The sequence below is a fragment of the Eublepharis macularius genome, chromosome 8, assembly GCF_028583425.1.
Source record: "Eublepharis macularius isolate TG4126 chromosome 8, MPM_Emac_v1.0, whole genome shotgun sequence".
Classification (NCBI taxonomy): domain Eukaryota; kingdom Metazoa; phylum Chordata; class Lepidosauria; order Squamata; family Eublepharidae; genus Eublepharis; species Eublepharis macularius.
This window is the reverse complement of record NC_072797.1, coordinates 128,319,453-128,343,956: the sequence shown is the minus strand read 5'-3', so window position 1 is coordinate 128,343,956 and position 24,504 is coordinate 128,319,453. Positions and strand designations below refer to the sequence as shown.

Sequence of the window (24,504 nt, the reverse complement as noted above, 5' to 3'; positions counted from 1 at the left end):
TCAGTTAGGCCAATTACACATTTCCAGTGATGTCAAGGGGTGTGGCATATGCTAATGAGCTATGCTAATGAGTTCCTCCAGCTCTTTTTCTACGAAATGACCCCTGGTTATACATAAATATAAAATTTAGATTTGGGAATGGCATACGAGCGAAGAACTCGCGTGTGAAAAAGTGCGGATTATTTGGTTTACAAGCAGGGCCTGCGAGACTCACGCGGGGGGGATTCCTCCCCCAGCCACCTGACTCACCGCCTCAGCAGGGATGGTGGCAGCTCCCCCTCTCTAACTTTGTTGCCTCATTGGTGGCAGCTCTCCCCGCAGCCCACCTGACCACAGTCTCACCGCCTCAGAAGTGATGGTAACACAACTGGGGCGCCTCCACTGACTCGCAAGCTCAACAGCTACTATAGGAGGCAAAATTGGAATCAAATTCCTCTAAAAGTATTTAGTAAATTTTATCAAATTTTTTAAATATATGAAGTGCAAACAGTGCTGAAGTGTAAGTCATACCAAATACATACAAAAGTTATAATATACCGTTATATAATATCAATAGCTTCAATGTACTAATACACAACCAATTATACAATATCAATAGTTTCAATACACTTATTCATGACCATAGCAGGTAATTCGTGAGTGTAACAGGTAAACAGTCCAACTGGTGCAGTAATGATATCATATCCATTTTCAGAGTGCGGACCATTCTCCAAATGAATTACCTGATAAAATTTAGAGGAATTTGATTCCAATTTTGCCTCCTATAGTAGTTGTTTAGCTTTTCAGAGGTGATGGTGGCAGTCCCCCCCACCCCAGCCTGGCCAACCCCTTCTTCACTGCCTGCTCAGCAGTGGCGGCAGCTCCACCAGGACTGTCCAAGGGATTTAAACTCCTCCTCCATTTTTTTCAGTTTTCAAATATTTCTGTAAACCTGGGGTTTACAGAACGTTCTGTTTTCTGCCTATGTTGCCCCGATCGGCAGGTTCAGGTATCCATGGATGGTACCACACTTGACTATCAGAATATATATGATTGGATTTGGATGCTGATACCCTTTTTCCTCCCCAATGGAGACCCGAGGCAACTGGCCTCTCTGTTCCTCCTTTTTGCCCTTACCACAACCACCCTGAATTGTAGGTTAGGCTGAGTGTGTGTGAGCAAGCTTCCATGGCAGAGTAGTGGGGACTTGAACCTGGTTCTTCCGGATTCTGCTCAGTTAAAAGCTTGCTGGGTGAGCTTGGGCTGTTGGCATGCTCTCAGTCTGACCTATGTTACAGGGTGGTGTTGGTTAGGATAAAATGGAGGGGAAGAGAACAGTGCTGTAAGCTACTTGGTCCCCACTGGGACAAGGGCAGAGTTTCAATAAATTCTGTAGCAGACCAGCCTTGAATGGACACCTTCTGACCTTCCAGAGATCAATTAAAACAGTTAATTTTCCACAGGGCCTTCGGCAGGGAAGTTAAAAGAACCATCTTCCCAGAGCTGACTATTCTTTGAAATAATGTTCTCATTTTTTAATAAACACTGGTGTTTTTCTTATTTTCTGTTGTTACTGCTTTTAGTGGTTCCATCGTTTTAATGCTAAATTTAATTGGGCTGTGGGAGAGAGATTTTAACACGCTGTTTGACTGTTGTCTCTTTTTCTAATTTTGTTGGTTTATTTTGATCTTAATTTTGGGGGGGACTCCAACCCCAAGTGCTTTTTTTAAAGTAGCCTAGCGGGATGTACATCTTAGAAAGAAGCACAGAAAGGGTTCCTTCAGGATAGAAAATTGGAAAACTGCTCGCTTAAATTGCACAATATCAGTTGTGGCTGTCAGTGTTGCACAGCATAGTCCTGCTTCTCTGTGTACGTTGCTGCCTGAGTGGTATTCTCAGACCCTTCTGTTTTCAGGTGGGCTTGTTCCGAGCGGCAGAGCGAGTGGGATTCCAGTGGCTAAAGGTTCAGAGCAGAGACCCCCGTCTGGAAGGGATGGAGGACCTCTTGGGAACTGAGATTCCCTTGCACTACATCTTCAGACTGGCCAATCATGCCATCCACGTGGTGGTCTTTTATGAGAGGAATGGCAACTATCTGTGGCACGGGCAGCTGCGGTTGAAACGACACGTGGACAGGAAGTTTGTGCCTTTCCGAAAGCTGCAGTTCGGCCGCTACCCTGGAGCCTATGAGAAGTAAGAAAAATAGCCAGGCAGCATTTTACATTTCGTTTTCAATCAGTAGCTGAAGTTAGTGTGGTTGTTGGGCATGCCTCGCGCCTTTAATGTGATACAGATGAATATCAGGTAATAAAGTCAGTGGCATTGCATAAATGATGCAAGGGCTTTTTTCTTTTTACAGTTCATTTATATGGGAGATAAAACCATGTCTCTTTTTTCTCTTGTATGCCATACTACAACTGGAGTTGTCCAGGGAAATTGGTTCGGGACAGACAAAAGGGAAGCATTTTTTTTAAACTTTATTTTCCATTTTTAATACAATCAAACAGTACAAACTTACACGTATAGCTGTAAAACAATGTGTAACAACGCTAATTTACATTATACAATAAAGATATCTGTCACAGCACAAAAAAATAGAAATACCCACTTTGCATTACAGCAGGTTGCGGCTAATATAGACAATTCAAAGGATAGACAAAATCGTATGAACCATGGGATCAGGTATCTGCGTTTGATCTGTAATTGAAGTATGAAAGCCACATGTTAGCAAAAGTGGATTGGAACTGAGAATTATCTAAAGATTGAAGACGGTCAGCTAGCTTTTCCATTATAAAGAAGTCCCATATTTTATTATATCATACTGTTAAAGGAGGCAAAGTGGTTTTTTTCCATGAGGATGCTATTATCCCTTTGGCTGCTGCCCACAGAAACATAATTAGATCTTTTCTAATTTTTGGGACGCCATCACCCTCCCATAATCCCAAAAGTACAAGCTCCAGTTGCATTGGAATTAAATAGCCTGTGATTTTCTCTATATGTGAAAGAATTTCCCCCCAGTAAGTTGGAATGACCGGGCAGCTCCACCAACAATGGATAAACCTGGTTGGCCACACTTCTTCCACCATAAAGGGCTGTATGTACGCTTGATCTTGTGTAGTTGACACGGATACATATACCATCTGGCTAGTATTTTGAAGGATAGGGTATGGATCGTTATAGCTCTAGAATTAAGTGGTTTGGCTTTCCAGATAGTTTCCCATTGGGCTCCTGACAACTTAAAGCCACAGTCGCCATCAAAAGGGAAGCATTTTGAGACAATATGTGATGCGATTCCCTGTCACTGGATCCTGGTGATGGACATTCACCAGGATTAAACAAATTGACGGAGGACTGGTCTTTCAGTAGCTGTCAGCTGTGATAGCTAACGGAAACCTTAATATGGATGAATCCGCTGCTCACCTAAGGGACGGTCTCTCCTGTACGAGCCCCATCCACAGTCCTCTGGTTACCTCCTGTTGCTGGTTCCATCCCTTAGCAGTGAGCCATCTCCCCCAGTAGCCTTTTCTGTTACTGTTTCAGTTCCAGCGGGTAGCCATAACTGTCTGTAGTAGTAGAACATCTGGCAGCAGCTCCAACCAACAACATTTTCCGTGTCCCTTGCTTCAGTTTGGTGTGTGTGGAATGGATGTGATTCTCTGATGTGATGTTGGCCCACTTGCTTCACTTTGGTTCTGGGGGGGATTCCATTCCCTTGCTTCAGTTTGTTTCTGTTGGGCTAAGCTGCAACAGGAGGGTGGGGGGCACCTTAGGGGACCCATAAAATTGGCCCCTGGGGTCCAATATTCATGAAACTTGGGGAATCTTTAGAGGACAGTCAGGAGTAGGTTCCCTCTAAATTTGATGAAGTTTGGTTGAAAAATAACCCCTCAGCCCACTGGATAGCCCCAGGGGTGATTTTCCTATAGAAAACAACAGCCAAATTTTTCAGAAATATCTGGACAAAAATACAGAATCGATTCAGAATTTGGGGGGCTCTGATTTTTTTTTCTCAGTTTAGGTAAAAAAATTCAGATTTACCAATTTTTGGGGGGGTGCACACCCCTAGCCCAGACATCTTAGTTTCAGAGAACACTGGAGGCCATTGACTGTCCTGTTGAATTTAGACGATGAATGAATTAGTATGGCTTTCATTTATTCAGTGTCTTGTAAGCCACTTTGAGTCCCTTTGAGGCAAAGGCAGGGTAGAAATATTGTCATTAAGTAAATCAATGGAACCCCATTTTACCATTAAATGGAAGTAGATGAAAAGTAGTACAATCCCAGGTGATGAAGGCTCTTGGGCACCTCTTCCCTCTTTGAAGACAGAGACCTGCTCTCTGTTGCCTCCATACTGGACCTACTTCTAATGTGCCTAAGGGACAGACCCAGGGGACCGGCTGCATCCAGTTGTAGTAGCCACCACCACCCTCGACTAGTTTATATTCACCTACCTTTATTTTACTTTACGGTACTCTGTGTTCCCCTTTTCTTCCCAGCAGAGACCTTCTTGGCAGCTTGCAATTAAAACAGGGTATGGAAACAAAAACAGTGGCTGATTCCACACATGTTGGATAATACGCTTTCAGTGCACTTTAGCTATTGCATGGAAGTAGATTTTTTGTTTCACACTTGAAAAATTCAGTTCCAAATGATTTCTAAAGAGGATTGGAAGTGCATTATCCAACGTGTGCGGAATCAACCAGTGTGAGAATTGTTGAATAGCTTAACATGTCTTGAATGCCAGAGTTTATGGAGCGATTTTACATTTTTGTCAGGGATGGGTTGAGCGGATGGCTAAAAACCAAGAGGATGTGTATAGTAAAAAGTTAAGGAAGCTGCTGATGTTTTTTTAGTATAATAATTTTGCCCTCCTTCCGTGACAGGCTAGAACTATTAAACGTGTCTCTTGATGGATTAACAGTCCAGATTCCGAAAGCACCATCTCATTTCCTCGAAGAGAAGTCCCGCTCGAGGTTTCTTGAATGTAGGTACAGAGAAGCTCGGTCTTTCTTTCAGGTCAGTGGTTATTCGAGAAGGATTCCTTCCAAAGTAGTATTTCTCCCTTTAATGTTATTTGTAAACCACCCTGAGCTATTGAAAGGCAGGAGTAGAAAATTTTAAGTAAATATGTATACTATTTCCAGTGACGCAGTGGCTCCCCCCTCCCCACTTCTCTCTCCTTCCTTCCCTCTGGTGTTAATGTTAATAGATTTATAGTGAAATCCTAAGCAGAGTTACTTCAGTCTAAGCCCGTTGATTCAATGGGCTTAGACTGGAGTAACGCTGCTTAGTATTAGGGTACGTGCAAGGAAGAATGCCCTTGTTGCTAGAATATGGAGTTCATCTAAAACTGCCTTAACGCAGGCTTGCACAGCCTACCCATCCCTGTACAGTGAAGGAGACTCCTTCCCCTCTCTGTGGGAAGGGATGGTTGCCTTTAGCAGCTATGGCGGCGGCAGCCTCAGCAGCTCCTTTTGCCACTGCTAGCCGCCTGTCAGCTTCGGGCTCTCCTTGCTGACTCTTTCCCTCTCGCCCTTCTGACCCTGCTGCTGGCCCGACTACACTTCCCAGGTAAACTTGCAGGAACCCGACACATGTTGGGCGTCTCGTGTAGTTTAGCTCTCAGTAATAGTGAACAGTGATTCCGCACACATTGGATAATGCACTTTCAATGCACTTTATCAATTGTTTGAGGTGGATTTTTTGTTTTTTGTTCCGCACACAAAAAAATCCGTTCCAAATGATCTATAAAGAGGATTGGAAGTGCATTATCCAACGTGTGCAGAATCAGTAAGTATTTAAAAGCAGGTTAGGGTGGCCAGGATCCAAACAACCACTTGGTATGGTTTGTGTCTCTGAGCACCATGTCCCTCTGCAGTGCCACGGGATGCTTTGGAAAACTCTTCTTCTGTTTGCCACGTGCTATGCAAGGCAGCCATTTGAGAAACACCCCCCAAATTTCCTTGAACTTACAGAAGTATTTGCATGGTTTTTTGGAATGTGATTGTAATAATTTAATTCCTGTAGGAACAGCTGTGAACCTAATCCATTAAGCTTCCCCCTGTCCTTTTCAGATCGCTAGTGGCGTAACCTTACATTCATCCAAACCAACCTCACAGTACATGGTTCTTAAATGAGATTTACTACATGGCTGTAACACTAGATGGTGCCAGAGGTTGAAAATGTAGGGTGTAACAGTAATGCCTCTTTTTTTCTATGAACACAAAAAGCAACTATTATCTTGTGGAGCCAATCAAGCAGATAGAAAAGACCGACTTTACTTTAGAAAAAATGGTCCTTGCTGTGGATTGGCATTTGTCTTGGAGACTGACTGCGGCAGTAAAGGGAAAATACTGCAGAGTTGGTAGTTCTTTTGAACTTTGGGAAGCTTTAACACTCCTTAATGGAAGCTGCCACCAAAGTTTATCCTCTGGATTATATCTTCATTTATTTCTCTTTTCTGGAGTTTTTGATATTTGATAGGTAAGCAGTGGTATCTATATTTTCTCTTCACTTGGGAACGTTGGGAAAACTTGCAATTTAAAAGTTTGGGGGGTTTGTTTCACCAAGCCCATTGCTTCAATATTATTTATCCCAGTTTGCCAAACAAAATGACCTGCAACTGAAAGGTCTAAGCTGGCATTGCGGGAGAGTCCCATGCAGTCAACCTTGTCCACGTTGTTGCATTCACATCTGTATCTGTATTGCACATGATCACTCCGTGCCGTAGTGGCTCCAACATTACGACATGTCTGTGATGGGTTTGAACTGTGGCTAAGTGAGAAAAAGAGTTGCGGGGGCGGGGGGGGGGCAGACACTGCAGGGTTCTATGTCCTGCCTTCCCGTCTGCCACTTAACCACAGTCAAGAAGGGCCTCTTTATTCAATCTTGCCTGTAACAAGTAATGCACACTATCATTTATTAAGTCAACCTCTTCAGCAACCGCTACAGTTCCCTCTGCATAAAACTGTAATTGGGAAGAAAAAAGAATATGAAGAATAATCTTAGAAGTCTGACCTATTGGGGAAGGGGGCTATATTTTGGAGAAAAACCTTGTGTGGAGGAACTGTACGTAAGTTTTTTCTCCTTTTTCAGCTGTATCCTGATGATACGTCTCTTGATGCGGTGGAGTTCAGGAAAAAGGCCAAGGCGTTATTGCATCTCGCTGCTTTGACGTTAAAGAGTTTGGGAGTGAGATTCTGGCTGAGCAGTGGAACGTGCCTGGGTAAAGAGTTTGTAGTCGTGTTTCAAACTGAAGGCGGTCTCTTTGGCTCTGGTGTTAGCTGCTGAGTGTGTCAAATCAGCAAGTGGTGTCTTAACTGGTGTGTACAGGAGGGACAAAATACACAAGCCTAACCTTGATCCAGGACAAAAAAGATCCACGTGAATGAAAAATGTGAGCTCAGGAGGGCGCAAGGGCTTTAAACTTGTGCTGCTTGAAACAGGTGCCCTTTGTGGCATTCACCATCGTGCTGGAAAGCAAACTTGTATTTTACGAATGCCGGAGTTTCAAAAAACTCCTTATAATATGGCACAGGCAGATCTGCCGTTCAAAGGCAATAACAGATTCCACCTGGCTCATGCAGGGAGCTTGAGTGAACCCAAGGTTCTCCTTGGAAGAAAGTCACTAATTTTATTTATGTACAAAAGCGACCGAAAATGGCTATAAATTAATTGTACGGTGATAACGTTGCTCCCTATAAGAGAGCAAGAAATAGCTATTTTAGTCCCGTCTACTGATAAAGTGACTCTAGTGAGCCCAGGGCTTTTTTCCTGGGAAAAAGAGGTGGCGGAACGCAGTGGGTTGCCAGCACAGGGGGCAACTCCCGGTGGGAGGTGATGCCCCTGGTACCACGTGCGCACACTCAAAGTGTGCGCATGCTCCTGGGACCATGCAATGATGTCACTTTGGGTCAGCTGCACAAGGGGGGGAGAGTTTTTTAAAGTTTATATCGCCCTCGGTGAAAATGGTCACATGGCCGGTGGCCCCGCCCCCTGATTTCCAGACAGAGGGGAGTTTAGATCGCCCTCCGCACCGTGGCTCGTAGGGCAATCTAAACTCCCCTCTGTCTGGAGATCAGGGGGCGGGGCCACTGGCCATGTGACCATTTCCAAGAGGTGCCGGAACTCCGTTCCACTGCATTCCTGCTGAAAAAAAGCCCTGAGTAAGCCTATTCATTCATTTGTGGTATTCCCGGTCAAAAGCACTGGGAGGGCATTTTGCATCTGAGTCGAGTGATGGCATGGTAGAGACTTCATTGTTATATTGATAAAACTTACAATATGAACTTCAGCGTAAGGAAATTATCACCCATATGGTTGGCCCGGGTTAGAGTACCCCTATTTATTTGAAAATGGCACCCCTTACTTTGCAAAGTTTTAGTAGCCATTTCGGTTTGCCTAGGCAGCCCACAGATGACAGTCTCTAGGCAACCCAGCATGGCTACTGAGATCACATGAGGTAGTCCCACAAGATTTGGGCAATCATGTCTTCCAGAATCAAACGGAAGGAGGTGAGATGAGTGGTGGGGTGTGTGTGTGTGTGAATGAGTATGCAGCAAGGACAGGCAGGGGACAGCAGCAAAGAGTGATAGGGTAATGTGGGGGGAGAGGAGTTGGAATGGAAAGAAAAGGGAGGTTAGTGGGAGGAAATTTCCCTTCCTTGTGAGTTATCATTGCTCCTTCACTCATATAATTTGTATGAGTTATATGTGTTGATAAACATACAGTAGAACCCCTATTATCCAAATCTCAGAATCCCTTTTTCAGAAGGAGGGAGAAAGCTGCCACTACTTACAAATAAGATATCCAACATTGGAGTGGCATATGATTTTTTTATTGTACCCGAATATTCTCCACAAAGCTAAGAGACTTGTTTTCTCCCCCCCCCCTTTAGGTTGGTACAGGCAGTGCAATATTATTCCTTACAGCAAAGATGTAGACTTGGGGATTTTTGTTAAAGACTATAAACCGGATATTATTCCAGCATTTCAGAAGGCGGGATTACCACTGAAGCACAAGTTTGGCAAGGTGGGTAGATAAGGTGCCTGAACTTGGGTACGAGATATCTGCAGTACAGATGTGATGGCAAAGGTGACTGCTTCGTGCATGTAGCATAAATCTCAGAGAAATATAAAATCCATTTAATAATATTCCGTAACCAAGAGCTGGATTCCAGGGTGAGGCTCGGCAGATCGGAGCAGGCTTGCTTCTCAGTAGTTTTGTTTTGTCTTTGCAATGACTGGAGTCACTAGGAAGGGATTTAGCCCTCATGTCAGTGGTGTGTCTAAGTGCATCTGTGAGAGACTCCTCTTCAGTCCCCCAGTGTGAGACGATTTCCCCACCAATATCCCTGCGTTGACTGAGCGGTCCCAAGTAGGCTGTTATTATTTGAGGTTTTGAAAATATGTTTATCCCACCCTGACTGGCAGAGATGATTATGGCTTTTTAGCACATGTCCTCCTTGTTAGAAATGGCACTGGAGACTGTATAACGTTCAAAAGAAATAACTTTATTTAACAGGCAGGGATTGAATACGTGTAGTCAGTGGATGTAAAACTTTGTTGGTATCAGCATTTAGTTGGGCATTCATAGTTTTGACCAATTCTATCTGGAAAAGGATATAAAACATATAAAGCAAAAGAGAGAGAATCTGAGTGCCCTTTGTGTGACCCTAATTGCTACCTTCCCTCTCCCACAAGACTCCCACCCCACCCCAGCTACAGCCTCTTGTACCATGTTGCGTACTGTTCAGACTTTGGGGAAGGTGCTGTGGGGTTAAGTAGGGGGGAGGTTGAGTATCATGCACACTCACTGGATCTAAGTCATACTGGAGAGGAGATTGCTAAGGAGGTGGTCCATAGACCATACCATTGGAAGTAGGTTTTATAATACACTGTGGAAAAAAAGAGTAGAATTCTTTAGTTCGGATGAAAGGCAGCTACAAAGAGGGCAGCTATATACAGGGCTTTTTTTCAGCTGGAACCCGGTGGAACAGAGTTCCAGAACCTCTTGAAAATGGTCACATGGCTGGTGGCCCCGCCCCTTGATCTCCAGCCAGAGGGGAGTTTAGATTGCCCATAGGCTCAATCGGACAGGGGACTCTGGCTTATAGCTGGAGCGGCGCAGAGGGCAATCTCAACTCCCCTCTGTCTGGAGATCAGGGGGCGGGGCCACCAGCCATGTGACCATTTTCTCCGAGGGCAACCCACTGAGCTCCACCACCTCTTTTCCCAGAAAAAAAAGCCCTGGCTATATATATTGTTTCGTGAAAAGTGAATTTGGAACATTGTTTTTCCTAAGGCTAGTGGCAGAAGCTGTTTGATTAACGTTATTTCTATTTTTAAGAAAAGATACATTTTTTGCATAATGCTCACCTGACCCATTTATTTATTTATTTAACTTCATTTGCGCGCCATCTTTTTCCCCTGATGGAGACGCAAGGAAACTTAACATCATACTGCTCTCCTCCGTTTTTCCCCCTCACTCCAACCCTGTGAGGTGGGTTCAGTTGAGCGTGTGTGACTGGCCCAAGGTCACCCAGCGAGCTTCCAACTGAGCCTGGCTTGCCCAGACCCTAATCCGCTACTCTAGCCACTGCACCACTTGAGTGTGCTAACAGTTAACAATATAACTGCATTGTGAAAAGGGCTAGAATGTTTTGTGAGAGAGAATAATATCCGTGATCATTACTGAGAACTGGCAGGGACAGGTGAGTTCTTACCAGCACTTATTTCAGGTGCGTTTCACACATCACTTGATAACTGCAGTTTCAGACAATTACTTACATTGTGTGAACAAGCCATCCAGGCCAAATGTCCATATCATCCTGAACACAACACTGGAGCCAGTTCATATATTTGGTCATAAGTTAAAAAATAGAGAAATTCAGTGATGAACACATCATTCAACCAGTAATAATACACATGTGGTGGAGAGTGCCCTCAAGTCATAGCTGGCTTATGGTGGAGTTTTCAAGGCAAGAGACTCACAGAGGGGGTTTGCCATTGCCTGCCTCTGCAACCCTGGTCTTTGTTGGGGGTCTCCCATCCAATTACTAACCAAGGCCGACCCTGCTTAGCTCCTGAGATCTGACAGGAACAGGCTCCCCTGGGGCTACCCAGGGCAATACTCACCCATTTATGTAGCACCTTCATTTTTCAAAGCCCTTCTCCTACATCATCACAATAATCCATACAACAGACTTGCGAGGTAGGCACGTGATTTCCCAGTAATTCAGGTAAGGACTGAGGAATGGAGTGCTTTGCCTGTCGTTACTGAGTTTGTGGCTGAGATGAAATTTGAAGTGGTGGCCTCCCAAGATGATAGCCTCCATGCTATAAAAGCATTGGGAATTGCTTGCTGTTAAAGAGTATAGCAGCCTAATAGCCCAGACTATCCCAAGCTTGTCAGAGCTTGGAAGCTAAGCAGGGCTGGCCCTGGATAGCACTTGGATGGGAGACCACCAGAGGACGGCAGTGGTAAACCACCTCTGCTCATCGCTTGCATTGAAAATCCCATAGTCCCGAGGTTGCTGTGAGTCAGTTGTGACTTGAGAGCACATACTTATGATATTAAAGAATATCAGCCTTGGTAATCCTTCATTCTTGCATCAGTAGATACCATCATAGCCATTAAACTCCTGTTTAAAATGGCTGCACAAGATACGCACATATACACATGATAGATCCTATTGTGGTATCCTGTAAGTCTCTCATATTTTCAGTGCTTGACTTAGCCGCCTCTGCCATCTTCTGCTGTGTCCTGCGTTGCATTTTTTTGTTTTTGCATCCCTTCTAGGTCGAAGACAGCTTGGAGCTTTCCTTCCAAGGGGAAGATGATGTGAAGCTTGATATTTTTTTCTTCTATGAAGAGGATGACCACATGTGGAATGGAGGCACTCAAGCCAAATCAGGCAAAAAATTCAAGTACGACTCAGTATCTGTTTTGGGAGGAAAACACCAGTGGCCAGCGCTAGATGGTCTTAGCAAAGCACAGCATGGAAGTTGTGCGGGTAGCAGCAGAATGCCGTAACAGCCCATTGGGCACCAAACAATTGAATCTTCTGAATGCGGATCTCAAGCAAGGGCCCGTGGAAATGTCTCAGGGCTTCCTCGGTGGTCAGATATCAGATATAGTGGACGGACGTTTACTCATCGGTTCCAGTGTTGGAGGGTGGAGGGGTTTGAAGACACAGTCTCAGTCCAAGGGGAGCAAGCGTTCTCTGCGAGGGCTGTAGTTACGAGGGCTGTAGAACATAACCCAGAATCCTTTGCAAGATGCCAGGGCAGACATGCAGGACTTCCTTGGCAGATGAGTCAATGTAGGGAGTGTTCTCTGAAAACAGAAAGTCTGCATGCCCAGTTCGGAAACCATTAACGTGACTGCAGCAAGGACAAAACCTTGACATGTTGCTTCCCATCTGCCTGGATCAAAGGGAAGGAGAGTCGAAGCAGGCGGCTTTTTAAGCTAGTGGTCTGTCCAGATCTTGTCCGGCCTGCAGATGATACGTTCTCCTAAATCCAGCAATAGACTTGAAATCTAATCGGTCAAACAGGTGCCATGTAAGTCTAATGACAGTTAAATAGAAATTACAAGGAGAAGACGGATGGGAAGTTAGCAGAAGTTTCTTCCTCTGGGATTCTTTCGCAAGTTTTCCTTAGGTTGGGATATTTATTTTTTTGCCTCGTCGGTTAGTAAGCCACAAAGGACTTGCAATATTGAATTGCAGCAGGCGAGTGTTTGATTTAGGAAGGGGGGGGGCATTTAGTTTCCCATGGAAGGCATAAAGAGTTTTCCAGCAAGCTTTTTTAACACCTCCCCAGGTTCCATTTTAGCGGCAAGGTTTGCAGCGGCGGTGGAGGCAAGAGGGGAGAAATATCCCCGTGATGAGAGCCTGCTGGAATACAATGTGCTGACTGGGGAATAGATGGGAGTATCTTCGTAGACGGTGCATGTCCAGGCCAAGCAGGAATCCTTCGCCATGCAGATGAGGGAAATGTATCTTCCATTCCACTGGCTGCTGCTTCCTCTTTCTGTACAAAACCTGTGATTTCACCAACTTCCGAGCGCTAGTTTATTTATCACATTTGCATCAAGGCTTTCTCCAAAGGCATGCAGGGCAGTCTGTGCAGAGGCTACGTGGTTTCATCCTCACGATAAGTTTGCGAGATAAACTAGGCCGAGAGAGAATGGCTGTGCCGGTGAAACGTCATAGCCAAGCAAAGTTTTGAACCTCACCTGCCTTCACTTCTGGTCCACCATTCTCCACACCACACCAGCTCTGCATAATCTCTTTCTTCCCCCCTAAATGACAGAATTAACTCATTTGCTCAAAAGAGAAATATGGTGGGAAGATTTCAAAGAACGAAGTGGCAGTTACCTTTGGGTCAGTAATGGGCTTTTATAGCCCAAGGAACGGATACTGTTCTACTGGCATCAGAATTCCTGGGCTAGCGTATCGACTCATCCCCTCGGGGCTTCCTCGGGGAGCCCATTCCACAGAGAAGGGGCCACGATGGAAAAGACTCGGGATCTGGTTGATGCCAGGCAGGCCTTTATTTATTTAACTTTATAGACAAGTTGTAGAAAAGGGCAAGAGTCTAGTAGCACCTATATAAGACTAACAAAATTTGTGGTAGGATATGAGCTTTCATTAGTCACAGCTCACTTCTTCAGATACAATTAGAACGCGAGTCCCTCTGTCCTTATATCTTGGAGAGCGGAGTGATTGCAGATGCTGAATGAGATCAGCCGGTGAATGACAATAGGAGGCGTGGTTGGATAGGGTGGGATATGTCATCCTGGCCCTTCCATTCACCTTTCTCACCATGTCAGGGGGATACTGTAGTTGCAAAAATGCCTGTTGCAGATCCTTCAGGTGAGTATCTCTATCTGAGGCGTTGAAGCAGATGCGACTTGTCTGGCGATGCCGGCCTTTTGTCCACCCTCACCACCAGCCCTGCAGCAGCAGACACCATCTTCAGGCCCTGCAGCGCAGCCTCTGGCAGTACCTCGGCTGAAGGAGCCTCTACAGGCCCCCAGGCCTCTCCCACCCTTAGGCCAGTTGCAGCCGACGCCCAGGCACAACTCTGGGGAACAGCCTGCAGCCACTCAGCAGACTCACCTGCCTCCTGTAGTTGCCCAGATGGCTCCACTTCATCCAGGCTCACAGAAGATTGCCGTCAGCACAAGCCAGGCAGGCCCAGGCCCCAAGATGCCAAGGGAGCCACTGGGGAGGGCTCAGAAGCAGCAGGGGCGAGCTAGGCAGAGAGCAGACTAAATGCCCCACCCTAGGTGGGGATGGAGTGGGTGGGGCCAGGAGACTGCAGAGTCTACCCAGCCCTCCTATCTGATAGGCCGAGAGCAGGGCCTGTCAGGGAGACGGGGTGGCGATTGGGGCCAGAGCCAGGGAGGTGGGGCAAGGGGAGGCCTTTAAATTCAGGTTCCTGTGAAGGCCGAGGAGGATTTTGTAGGGAGAGACAGCTGGAGCGTGCTGTTACTCCCAGGGCAGGGGAAGGAACAAGGTGGTGCAACCCCCTTCCCTGCCCATCTGAGTCCGGAGGGCACCTGTCTGGAGAGCTGGTAGGACGCCAGGCCATCAGGTGGGGGCGCCAGTGAGGGAGGAGCCTCACACGAATATAACATAGGGCTTAGCTATACACATGGATTGCTTGACGTGGTTGGGGTGGTAGCTAGAGGCATGCAGATAAGTTTGCCAATCTGTCGGTTTCCGGTATAATGTGGCACTTAACGTGTCCCTCGTGTATCCGTACTGTGGTGCCCAGGGAGTTTATTTCTTGTGTAGAGTGACTTATAGTTAGATTGATGGTGGAGTGGAAGCTATGGAAAGTCTGGTGAAATCTCTCAAGGGCTTCTTTGCGATGGGTCCAGGCAATAAAATTGTCATCAGTGAATCTCAAGTAAAGGAGAGGTGCCAGTGGGTAAGAGTTCAGAAAACGTCGTTCTAGGTCCGCCATGAAAACGTTGGCATACCGTGGAGTCATGCGGGTGCCCGTGGCTGTGCCATTGATTTGGAGGTATTAAATTCTCACCAAACAGGAAGTAGTTATGGGTGAGGGCAAACAGGCAGAGTTCGGTGGCCAGACGTTGTCAGGGGTGATGTTTATAATGGCTTGTAGTCCATCCTGATGGGGGATGTTGATGTACAAGGACTCAACGTCCATGGTGGCTAGAATGCTGTTTTATGGGAGATGATAGATAGACTGCAGTTTCCTCAGGAAGCCTGTGGTATGTGTTACAGACATAGCTGGGGGGTATTAATAACGTATGATCTCAGGATGAAGTCCATAAATCCTGATGCTCCTTCAGTAGACGAGTTAATTTAGCTTGCATAATTTATACCATTAGACTACAAAGGAGAGAGAATCACGGAAGGACGAACCAAGCAAGCAAGCTCACAGAGCACCGTGATCAACTAACTAAGACCTACACGAAATCAATCAAGTGAATCAGTCTCAAGAATATAATGTATACACTGAAATACAATTCAAGGTCCAAAAACACTGGTAGAGTATAAGGCAAATGCACAAACTGTCAGGGCTTGCCACGGCTGCCACTGGGCGTGGCACTGGGCGGTCTGCTCCTGACATCACAGGGGGGCCAGGGACTCTGCAGGACCCTGCTCTGTGGAAGGAGGGGCGGTATACCTCACCCAGACTCCCTCTCAGTCCACTCGCTGGCCTGCTCAACCTGGCCTGCTTACCCTCTGCATCCTCCTTCATCTCCTCCTTCCAGAACTCTCCTCCAAGCCTCCACCCTTGCATCCTACTGCTCTCACTCCACATCATCACTCCTTACTCACACCCACTTCCTCAGAGCTCTTCCTAGCCACCTTATATAGGGCTTCCTTTCCCCGCCCCGCCCTCCTAGGCTTGTTCCCTCTCCTGACTTGGCCCAGCTGTGCCTTCCCTCAGGTGTTTCCCTCCTACCACTAATCCCTTCTTGGCTTCCTTGCCTTGCTGGCAGGGTGGGGTTGAATGCGAGCCATCCCCAGCTGAGGTCTCCTTGGCCTTGCTCACGAGGAGCTGCCCCAGCCGGCTTCTGTGCTGCTGAGCCTGCCTGGCCTTGCTCGCGAGGAGCTGCCCTGGCCAGCTTCTGTGCTGCTGAGCCTGCCTGGCCTTGCTCGCGAGGAGCTGCCCTGGCCAGCTTCTGTGCTGCTGAGCCTGCCTGGCCTTGCTCGCGAGGAGCTGCCCTGGCCAGCTTCTGTGCTGTCTGTTCACTGATGCCGGGAGGGGCTACCCATCTCCTCCCCCAGAATGCCTGTGGCAGCTCCACCTGGAGGGGCTTGGCTCCTAGCACCTCCTGAGCCAGGCTGCTGTCCTCTAGCCAGGGTGTGGCTCTGGGCTGTAGTGGCTGCTTCTCCTCCTTGGAAGGTAAGGGCTCTGTTTGGGCTGTTGCTGTGTCCCTATTCCCCTTGCCTTGGCCCTTTTCCTCTAGCCTGCTTAGCCCCCTCTCTCCCCCATGGTGGGTGGGACTAGCTGGCTTCTCCCTGCTCTCTCCAGCCTTCTGAGGCTTTGGCCTTTTGCCCCTTCCCCCTGGAGTAGGCAGGTTCTGGCTCTGTTTGCCAGACAGAGCGGCTGAACTGCTGTCTCCCGGCTGCCCCCTGCCGCTGTCTGTCAGCAAGTCCGGGGGCTGGACCCCGGACACAAACATCGAAAGTAGCTGCCAAACAGTGCTCCTAAGCACAAGGTCAACAAGAAATTCACCATAAAGTGCAAGTTACAAAAGGCAATGAATAACCGTTATACAATTTTTTTAAAAAAGTGACTGCGCCTAGAGCAGCAAAACGTTTATGAACCAGTCAACAGGAGATGTTCAACAGAAGCAGTCTTCATTGCAAGGAAAGTCCCATAGTGTAGTAGCTGAAAAAATCCATGAAGAAATCCATCAAACAGTAACTGCAGTTACTGTTTGATGGATTCATAACTTAGTGAACTTAAACTTAAATTCACTTATGGTGAATTTCTTGTTGACCTTGTGCTTAGGAGCACTGTTTGGCAGCTACTTTGATTTTTGAGCATTTGCCTTATACTCTACCAGTGTTTTTGGACCTTGAATTGTTTTTCAGTGTATACATTGCATTCTTGAGACTGATTCACTTGATTGATTTCGTGTAGGTCTTAGTTAGTTGATCACGGTGCTCTGTGAGCTTGCTTGGTAATTTATACCATTTGCAGAAATCGACTAATTCTTGCTGCAGAATTCTTATTATGAGCAGTGTTTGTCTGCAGTTAGAGAAACAGCACTGCAGTGCATGGAGAAGTATTTTTTTAAATGTTAAATTACGCCTCTTGACCTCCTGTCCGTTTTGATCCTCAGGTACCTGTTTCCCAAGTTCACGCTATGTTGGACTGAGTTTTTGGAACTCAAGGTGCGGGTACCCTGTGAAACCCGCCACTATATCGAAGCCAACTACGGTCAAGAGTGGAAGACGCCTGTAAAGGAGTGGGATTGGAAGAGCTCTCCACCGAACGTGCAGCCCAATGGGATCTGGCCTATCAGTGAGTGGGAAGAAGTCATCCAGCTGTATTGAGATGCTTGTAAGAGCTCGGAATGGATTTGTCCATCATACAGCAGTCGTAATCAGATTGGAGATCCTTGTCCGTTTACAAAGGAGAGGTTGTAAACTATTTTTTTTACAGTTTTATCAAGACACTTTTAAACATTTTCTCAGCATGACACAGATTGGTCTGTTGCTTTAAGGTACTGAGAAATCTCTAACGTCTCTAAGGATGGATGGATAACAAGGAAAAACTATATCAGGGAGCCAGTGGAGGGAGAAAGTAAAACTGAAACTGTCTTGGAAAACGCCCCTTAGTAAAGAAAAGAATAACTCAATCTTCTAAAATGAAAATAAGCCTTGCCAAGGAGAAAGTGGGGAAAATCTTTACGTAATTAGAGCCAAAATGCCTGGGAAGGTTCCTGGTGCAGAAAAGTACACAAAGAAAGAAAATACTTGTGAGTCGCTAAGTTAGCACTCTTTATCGAGAAGCATCCTGAGCTGGCTGGGGAAAGCGTGTTTTCAGTTTCCGTGGCAGTTGTGCACGTTTCTCCTAATTAAAGGGGGGGGGTCCGTTCTCCAAAGGCCAGTGGTTTGGGGATTTAGGAGGAGAACACTTAGTTGTGACCACATGACCAAGATCTATCTTTGCATCCGGGTTGCTACTGAAGTCAGAGCATCGAACGGAAAAAATGCACACAGTGCGACGGACTTTCTCGCCACTTTGTGGCAAAACATGAGAAGCAGCGAGACTTGCTTTCATGCTTTTGCAGCTCCCCCACCCATATTATGGTGCTGTTGCCTACATGGGCAGCTTTCAGACAGGAAGTACTGGTGATTCAGTGTCCTTGCCTCTTTTTTTGCAGCCTCTGTGGTGTGGTCAGGGCATGGATGACCCAGGCTGCGATCCCCACTCGGCCATGGGAGGTTGCTGGGTGACCTTAAGCCAGCTACACTCTGTCCGCCTAACCTACCTCGCAGGGAGGTGGTTGTGAGGATAGAATGGAGTTGAGACCCACATACACTGCCCTGAACTCTCCAGAGGGAGGGTGGAATGGAACTGTGGCAGAGTTCCTGTACCTACAGTGTTTGTAGTCATGCTTCCTCTTCCGCATGCCTATGGGGAACCCACGTTTGCTTGCACAGACCAAGGCTAAAATACAAGGGTTGTGATGGAGGAGCGACGAAATTCCTTCTCTGTTCCTGGAAATCTTTTTTTTGTTAGTGTAGGTTAAACTTCAGGTAAGCCATCTCAGGATGAATCTGTAGGAATGTGTAATAAACAGTGTTGTTGCCGCCTCGGTTCAACCTTTCAATATTTGCTAGGTGTAAGAAGCTTTTGTTGAGAAGGGAGCTTGTTTCTTCTATCCACGGCTGCTATTTCTGTGAGATTCTTCAGTGCTAGTTCTATTTATTGCCTTATGTTGGGTGAAAACTTGATATCTCGTTTCCCTTCTTGTATTTATGTAAGGAAGGAAGATCAGTGAGGAGGAAAACTGGTTTCCGATGCAATCCAAAGTAGAGTTACACCCTTTTAAGTCCATTTAAGTCAATGCACTTAGAAAGTTGAAACTCTGCTTAGGATGGCTACAGAACAGACAAGGTTAGTATTAAAAGTGGGTAGGATGTTGGCTACAGTGTTGGTTCGAATCTGAGCTCTGCCACGAAGCTCACTAGGTGACCTCAGGCCGGTCATACCCTCTCAGCCTAACCTACCTCACAGGGTTGTGAGGGTAAATTGGGGGAAGGGAGAATGATGTAAGCCACTTTGAGTCCCTGTTGGCGAGACAGGCAAGGTACAAATCAGGGGTTCTCCAAGCTTTTTGAGCCTGTGGGCACTGTGAGAATCTGACACATTCTGGTGGGCGCGGCAACAAAATGGCTGCCGCAGAATGGCTGCTGCAGGAGACGGAGCCAGACACAAAATGGCTGCTACAGCTTGCCTTCAGTCACACAGCGAAGATCCTCGTGCTGTGGGAGCAGCTTCTGCCGAAGCAATGTTTTTAAAAATCTGCGTAGCCAATCAGTACCCCAATGGCCAATCAGAAGCCCTGCTGGGCAAAAGCCCCACCTGGCCCCACCTACTTTCTAAAAACACCTGGCAGGCACCAGGAAAGGTTTCTACGGGCACAGTTGGGCCCACTGGCACCACGTTGAGGACCCCTCTTATAAACAAAGTAAATAAAAATAACACGTGTTTATACCCATTCAGCAGAGGGTGGCTGACCAGTTAATTGGTAGGCTTTCCATCCATACAGATGGCATCTAAGGCAAGGAAGAATAGTGCTCTGAAGAGCTGATATTGCATACGTTCGAACTTCATGCTTCAGGAGGTGAGAATTTTCTGCTTGCCTCAACATTAAAGTCGGCAGGAAGCAACTTTTTCTATCTATATATTGTCGAAGGCTTTCACGGCCGGAGAACGATGGTTGTTGTGGATTTTCCGGGCTGTATTGCTGTGGTCTTGGCATTGTAGTTCCTGACGTTTCTCCAGCAGCTGTGACTGGCATCTTCAGAGGTGTAGCACCGAAAGACAGAGATCTCTCAGTGTCAGACTGACTATACAGCCAGGAAAATCCACAACAACCATTTTTCTATCTAATCTGTACTCGTAGCCTATTCATTTTTAAAACTTCAGGGTTTTAAAACATATAACAAGGAAGGGCATCATGGATTCTCAGTTTACTAGTAAGACACATATGGAGCAGAGCAGCAGCCTGAAACTTTAAACATGGGTAAAGCTCTGGCTGTGTATTTATTCACAATTAACAAGTTTCCTCCAATTTATACTACTGTAACCCTAAATATGAACTGTGATATTGTCCCAGATTTACTTACCGGTTTCTGTAGTCCAGGCCTGAATAGCTTGCGAATAGTGATATAACCCCGCATATGGCATTCCTGTATTCACTGCCTGCCTGGGCTTGTAAATATACCAGTGAGTTTGTTGTGCATCACATAGTTTGCATGTGGCCATGGGCTTTGTTTAGCCTTTCTGGGACACAAGTTTGTGATGCTCTAGTCAGTCGTAACCTTTTGTGGTTGTGGTTACGCTCTTGGAAGTGAATCAGAAGAGAAGTTGAATTGTTAGTTACTTCCTGCGTTGGGTTCTAGATGTTCTGGTGTTGCTTTTGAAGTTGAAGGACACCCCCCCACACACACACCAGCACAGATGGACAAAGCAAGACAAGGGGGTTGCGTGAATGTAAATAAAACTCGAACAAACCCTAGAATATTCTGTCAGACTATGGCTTCTCAGACATGAGAGTCTGTCTTACTCCCTTCTGCAAGAAGACAAGGTCTTTTGATTTCAAAAGGTTTTATTTTGAAAGACAGCATTCAGGTCCAGATGTACATCTTCCAGGATTTGAGATCCTGGCTGAACGAAGCATTGTTAGGAATGAGACACAGAACGAAAGTTGTTACATTTCACCCTCTCAGAGCCCAGCCTCCCCCCAGAGTTCACATAACATGAAAGTTCTCTGTGGGAACGCCGGCCAAGGTCGGGTCGGATCGGCTCGAAGAATAGATAAGACAGTATCCTTTCCCATGGAATCGGCTCCTTGCAGGTGGTGGGGCCTAGAGGGAAAAGAAGACGAAACCACTACAGAATTAGACATGGCGTTACTTAGGTTATTTCCTCTCAGGTACTATGCAAACAGGTCCTGACATATTCACCGTCTGAATGTCAGACTGAAACCGCTTTGATCACTTTCTTATCTCAGTTAATGAAGGTGTGGTCTAGAGCATGGATGGCCGGCTGTTTTCAGAAGCTGAGAAAGACCGTAGGTTTCAGTGGTACATCCCTCAAGGTCTTCTGCAAAGTTACTTGTCCTAAAGTGACGTGGGAGCTTTATTAGAGTGCCTCAACAGCTATAATGGTGTCAAGTTGCTGTTCCCTCCCCATCAAAGCCACTAGCTAGAAAATTAGGATAGAAAGTTTGATTTGGACTGGATACAGTTGAGTTTGACTCCTCATCCAGGCCATGAAGTTCACGGGGTCACCTTGGGCCAGTCATTCTTTCTCAGCCTGGCCTAGCTCACAGGGTGATTGTGGGACAAGGAATAGCCCCGCGAACTCCATTGAAGAAGAGGTAGATATAAATGTAAGGAATGAACAAATAACTTTAAAGTAACGTTTTGTTTTCAGTTAGAGCATTAGAAGTAGTTTAAGATGGTTGTTTTTCTCTTCCCTTACTGTGGGAAGCTTGATAACCATTACGAAATTAGGTGAAGTAAGACAAGAAACCAAGTTCCTGAAAAACATATTGGTGCTCGGCAGAGTGAATACATTCTCATGTTGTATCTGTGTATGTATAGTGAAGTCTGTTTAAATTATTTGGATCTCTGTTACGCAAAGCACAATGACGTAGCCACTCTTCTATGCGGACAGCAAATGTGAATAGAGTGTTTTCTGGTGCATTAAAAATATGTATGGCTTTTCCTCTTTAGATTGAATTAGCCACTTACGAGAAAATGGATGTCCCCCCCCCCCCCAGATTTTTTTAAAAACAAAGATGATACTGTATTGTGTTTAACAACAAAGCTGACCATTTTGAATTTTTTGGAAAAAACCTGTCAGATCAATTGTGATTTTCTACCCGTGCAGTGACGCTTAACAATGGGGCAGATTTCCGCTAGTCCCCCCCCCCCGTCATGCCCACACTCTTCTTGAGGGTGCCCTGAATCCTAGGGGCAGCATTATGGGGGTGGCTATGGGCTGGAGCAGGAAGGAGTGAAGCGGTGAAATCCTGTGTCTCGAGGTCAGGCTGTCCTTGCAGTTTGTTGGATATAACCCAGTGGGACCTAATCCACATAAGTTAGTTGTGCTTGAACCCCAAGGAAATCAATATGATAAATTAGCCTCCACTATCTTTTCTGGATTGGGATCAGTTTTTTATATATTCTTTATGTCAATTATGTAGAGGGATGTTTTTACACCTGCAATTCAGGGCGCTACTGCTTACAAAAGAAGCTTTGCCCTGTTTGTTTGCCCACCATAAACAACTGGTTGGTCACTGTGTATAAAACCGTGTTGGACTAGATAGACCACTGGTCGGATCCAGCAGGGCTCTTCTTACGGACTCTGAAGTGTTGAGATTTTTTTTAAAAAAAAATTAATAGTTTATGCATATCATGATGACACGTTTTATTTATAATAAACTTTTGAAAGCAACGTTGGTTGATTTATTCACAACACCAAAGGTATCGATGTTTGTATATTTGGACATCTGTAATCTGTGGCTGGTTCTGCACGGTGAGTTTACGGCAATTCAGATTTCATCCTGCTTCTCTCGATCTCTAGAGTTCCACACGAGAAAAGGAGGAATGGGATGCAGAACTGAACTTTCCCCGGCTTTTCCATGAGTTTTTTTCCTTGCACATTTACAAACTTTTTTTGAAGCCACACTGCTGATATAACTTGTGTGTGTGCAGAATTTTTAGTCCTGTACTGTTTCTCCCCTCCCCTTTTCCCTTTCCCTGGATGTTGATTGGTTGGCCTCCCAGTGAAAACCATTCTCTCCCTCCTCAGCTCTCCATACACATCCTCTTTATTTATTTTAAAGCGAGGGAAGAGTCGTAACGCAACCTAATTTCTCATGTGGTTGTATTGTGAAATCAAGACTGCAAATTCATAACCTTGCAAACGGTGCTCGCAAATTACATTTTTATCATCTGACCGACTCTTTGGCAGTAGGAGAAGCCTGAAACAAGCCCCAAGCAACAGAACATCCAACCCACCCCCTTTTAATTAGGAGAGAGTCGCAATACTGTGACGTTCGTGCATTCTACCCCTTTAAGCACAGTATCTGTCCTGTTTCCTGATGGCAGTCTACATTTCTCGCTGATCATTTCTGGGATTTTTTATTTCTTTACAGACAGGGCTTTGTACAAGTGTGTCCCCCCCGCCCCGAACTCTGTTGGCAATTGCCTCTCCGGAATTCAAAACAAAAATTGGTGAGCACAGGACTGCCCAGTCAGTGAATACAGGGACAGGGAGAAGGAGGGGGATGGTGGACACACTGGGTTCCAACGTTGCAACGTTACAACGCATGTGCTGAAATTTTATTTAAAAAGTAATGTTGGTTCCAACCCACACAAAAGGTGGCTTCAAACAAACACCTCTCAACTCAACTGGAGTAAGAAATCAGACACCAAGTTGCCTCGACATCCTGCAGTGCAGAATGCCTGGAGACCAAGCTGATTCCACGCCAATCGATGTGAATACTCAGAAGTGCGAGCTTAAAGTGTGCCATGCGGAATGGGCCTTTGGCTCAAATAGCTCGCAAACTGCAGAAAAGCTGCAAGACAATCATAAAGTATTCAAACTGCACTCACTCCAGGCATGACCTACACATGCCGCTTATCTTGGTTGGGGTCCTGTGGTTGTGTGAGGAGTTTGTGCAACCCGTCTTCCTCTAGCCACACACCCCAAACATCCTGAAAACTCTTTGCCGTAGGGTCAGTGGAAACTTATGGACAACGTGCCATTCGACCTTGGGATGTTATATGGGAATGGGGGTGTATCTATGTAAGTGCATGTCTCTAACCATGGTTTGGAATCTTAAAGCTGTGTAAACACAAGGGTGTATTTGGAGCAATATGTAGGAAATATGAGAGAGGGAGGGAGAAGCTTCTTATTAATTGAATCAATATTCGCTACCATGTTACGCAGAAAAAGCAAGAGAAAGGGACAGATTTCAAAATGCAGCACTGAGAAATCAAAAGGCACTGTAGACAATTTAAAAATACAACAAAAAGCAATTCCTAGTGGAAGCACTTGTGTTATCTAGATGAATCCATGACAAGCTAGTCCATATGTCATATTTGGTGCAGTGGGTAAGAGCAGCAGGACTCTAATCTGGAGAACTGGGTTTGATTCTCCGCTCATCTGCTTGAAGCTAGCTCTTGGGTCTGTCACAGCTCTCTCAGTGCTCTCTCAGCCCCCCCCCACCTCACAGGGTGATTGTCGTAAGAATAGTAACACACTTTGTAAACCGCTC

General features: G+C 45.9%; 1 protein-coding gene across 1 annotated transcript in view; it reads left to right on the top strand.

Moving 5' to 3' along the window:
• Positions 1 to 22,663, top strand: part of FKTN (fukutin) — a 28,065-nt gene extending 5,402 nt beyond the window's left edge. Inside the window, exons 4-9 of the mRNA XM_054987339.1 lie at positions 1,895 to 2,172; positions 4,863 to 4,995; positions 7,075 to 7,204; positions 8,876 to 9,009; positions 11,779 to 11,906; positions 17,320 to 22,663. Of these exons, the coding sequence (XP_054843314.1) occupies positions 1,895 to 2,172; positions 4,863 to 4,995; positions 7,075 to 7,204; positions 8,876 to 9,009; positions 11,779 to 11,906; positions 17,320 to 17,533 (1,017 nt within the window). The 3' untranslated portion in view covers positions 17,534 to 22,663. The remainder of the gene's footprint in view (positions 1 to 1,894; positions 2,173 to 4,862; positions 4,996 to 7,074; positions 7,205 to 8,875; positions 9,010 to 11,778; positions 11,907 to 17,319) is intronic.
• The last annotated feature ends 1,841 nt before the right edge of the window (positions 22,664 to 24,504 follow it).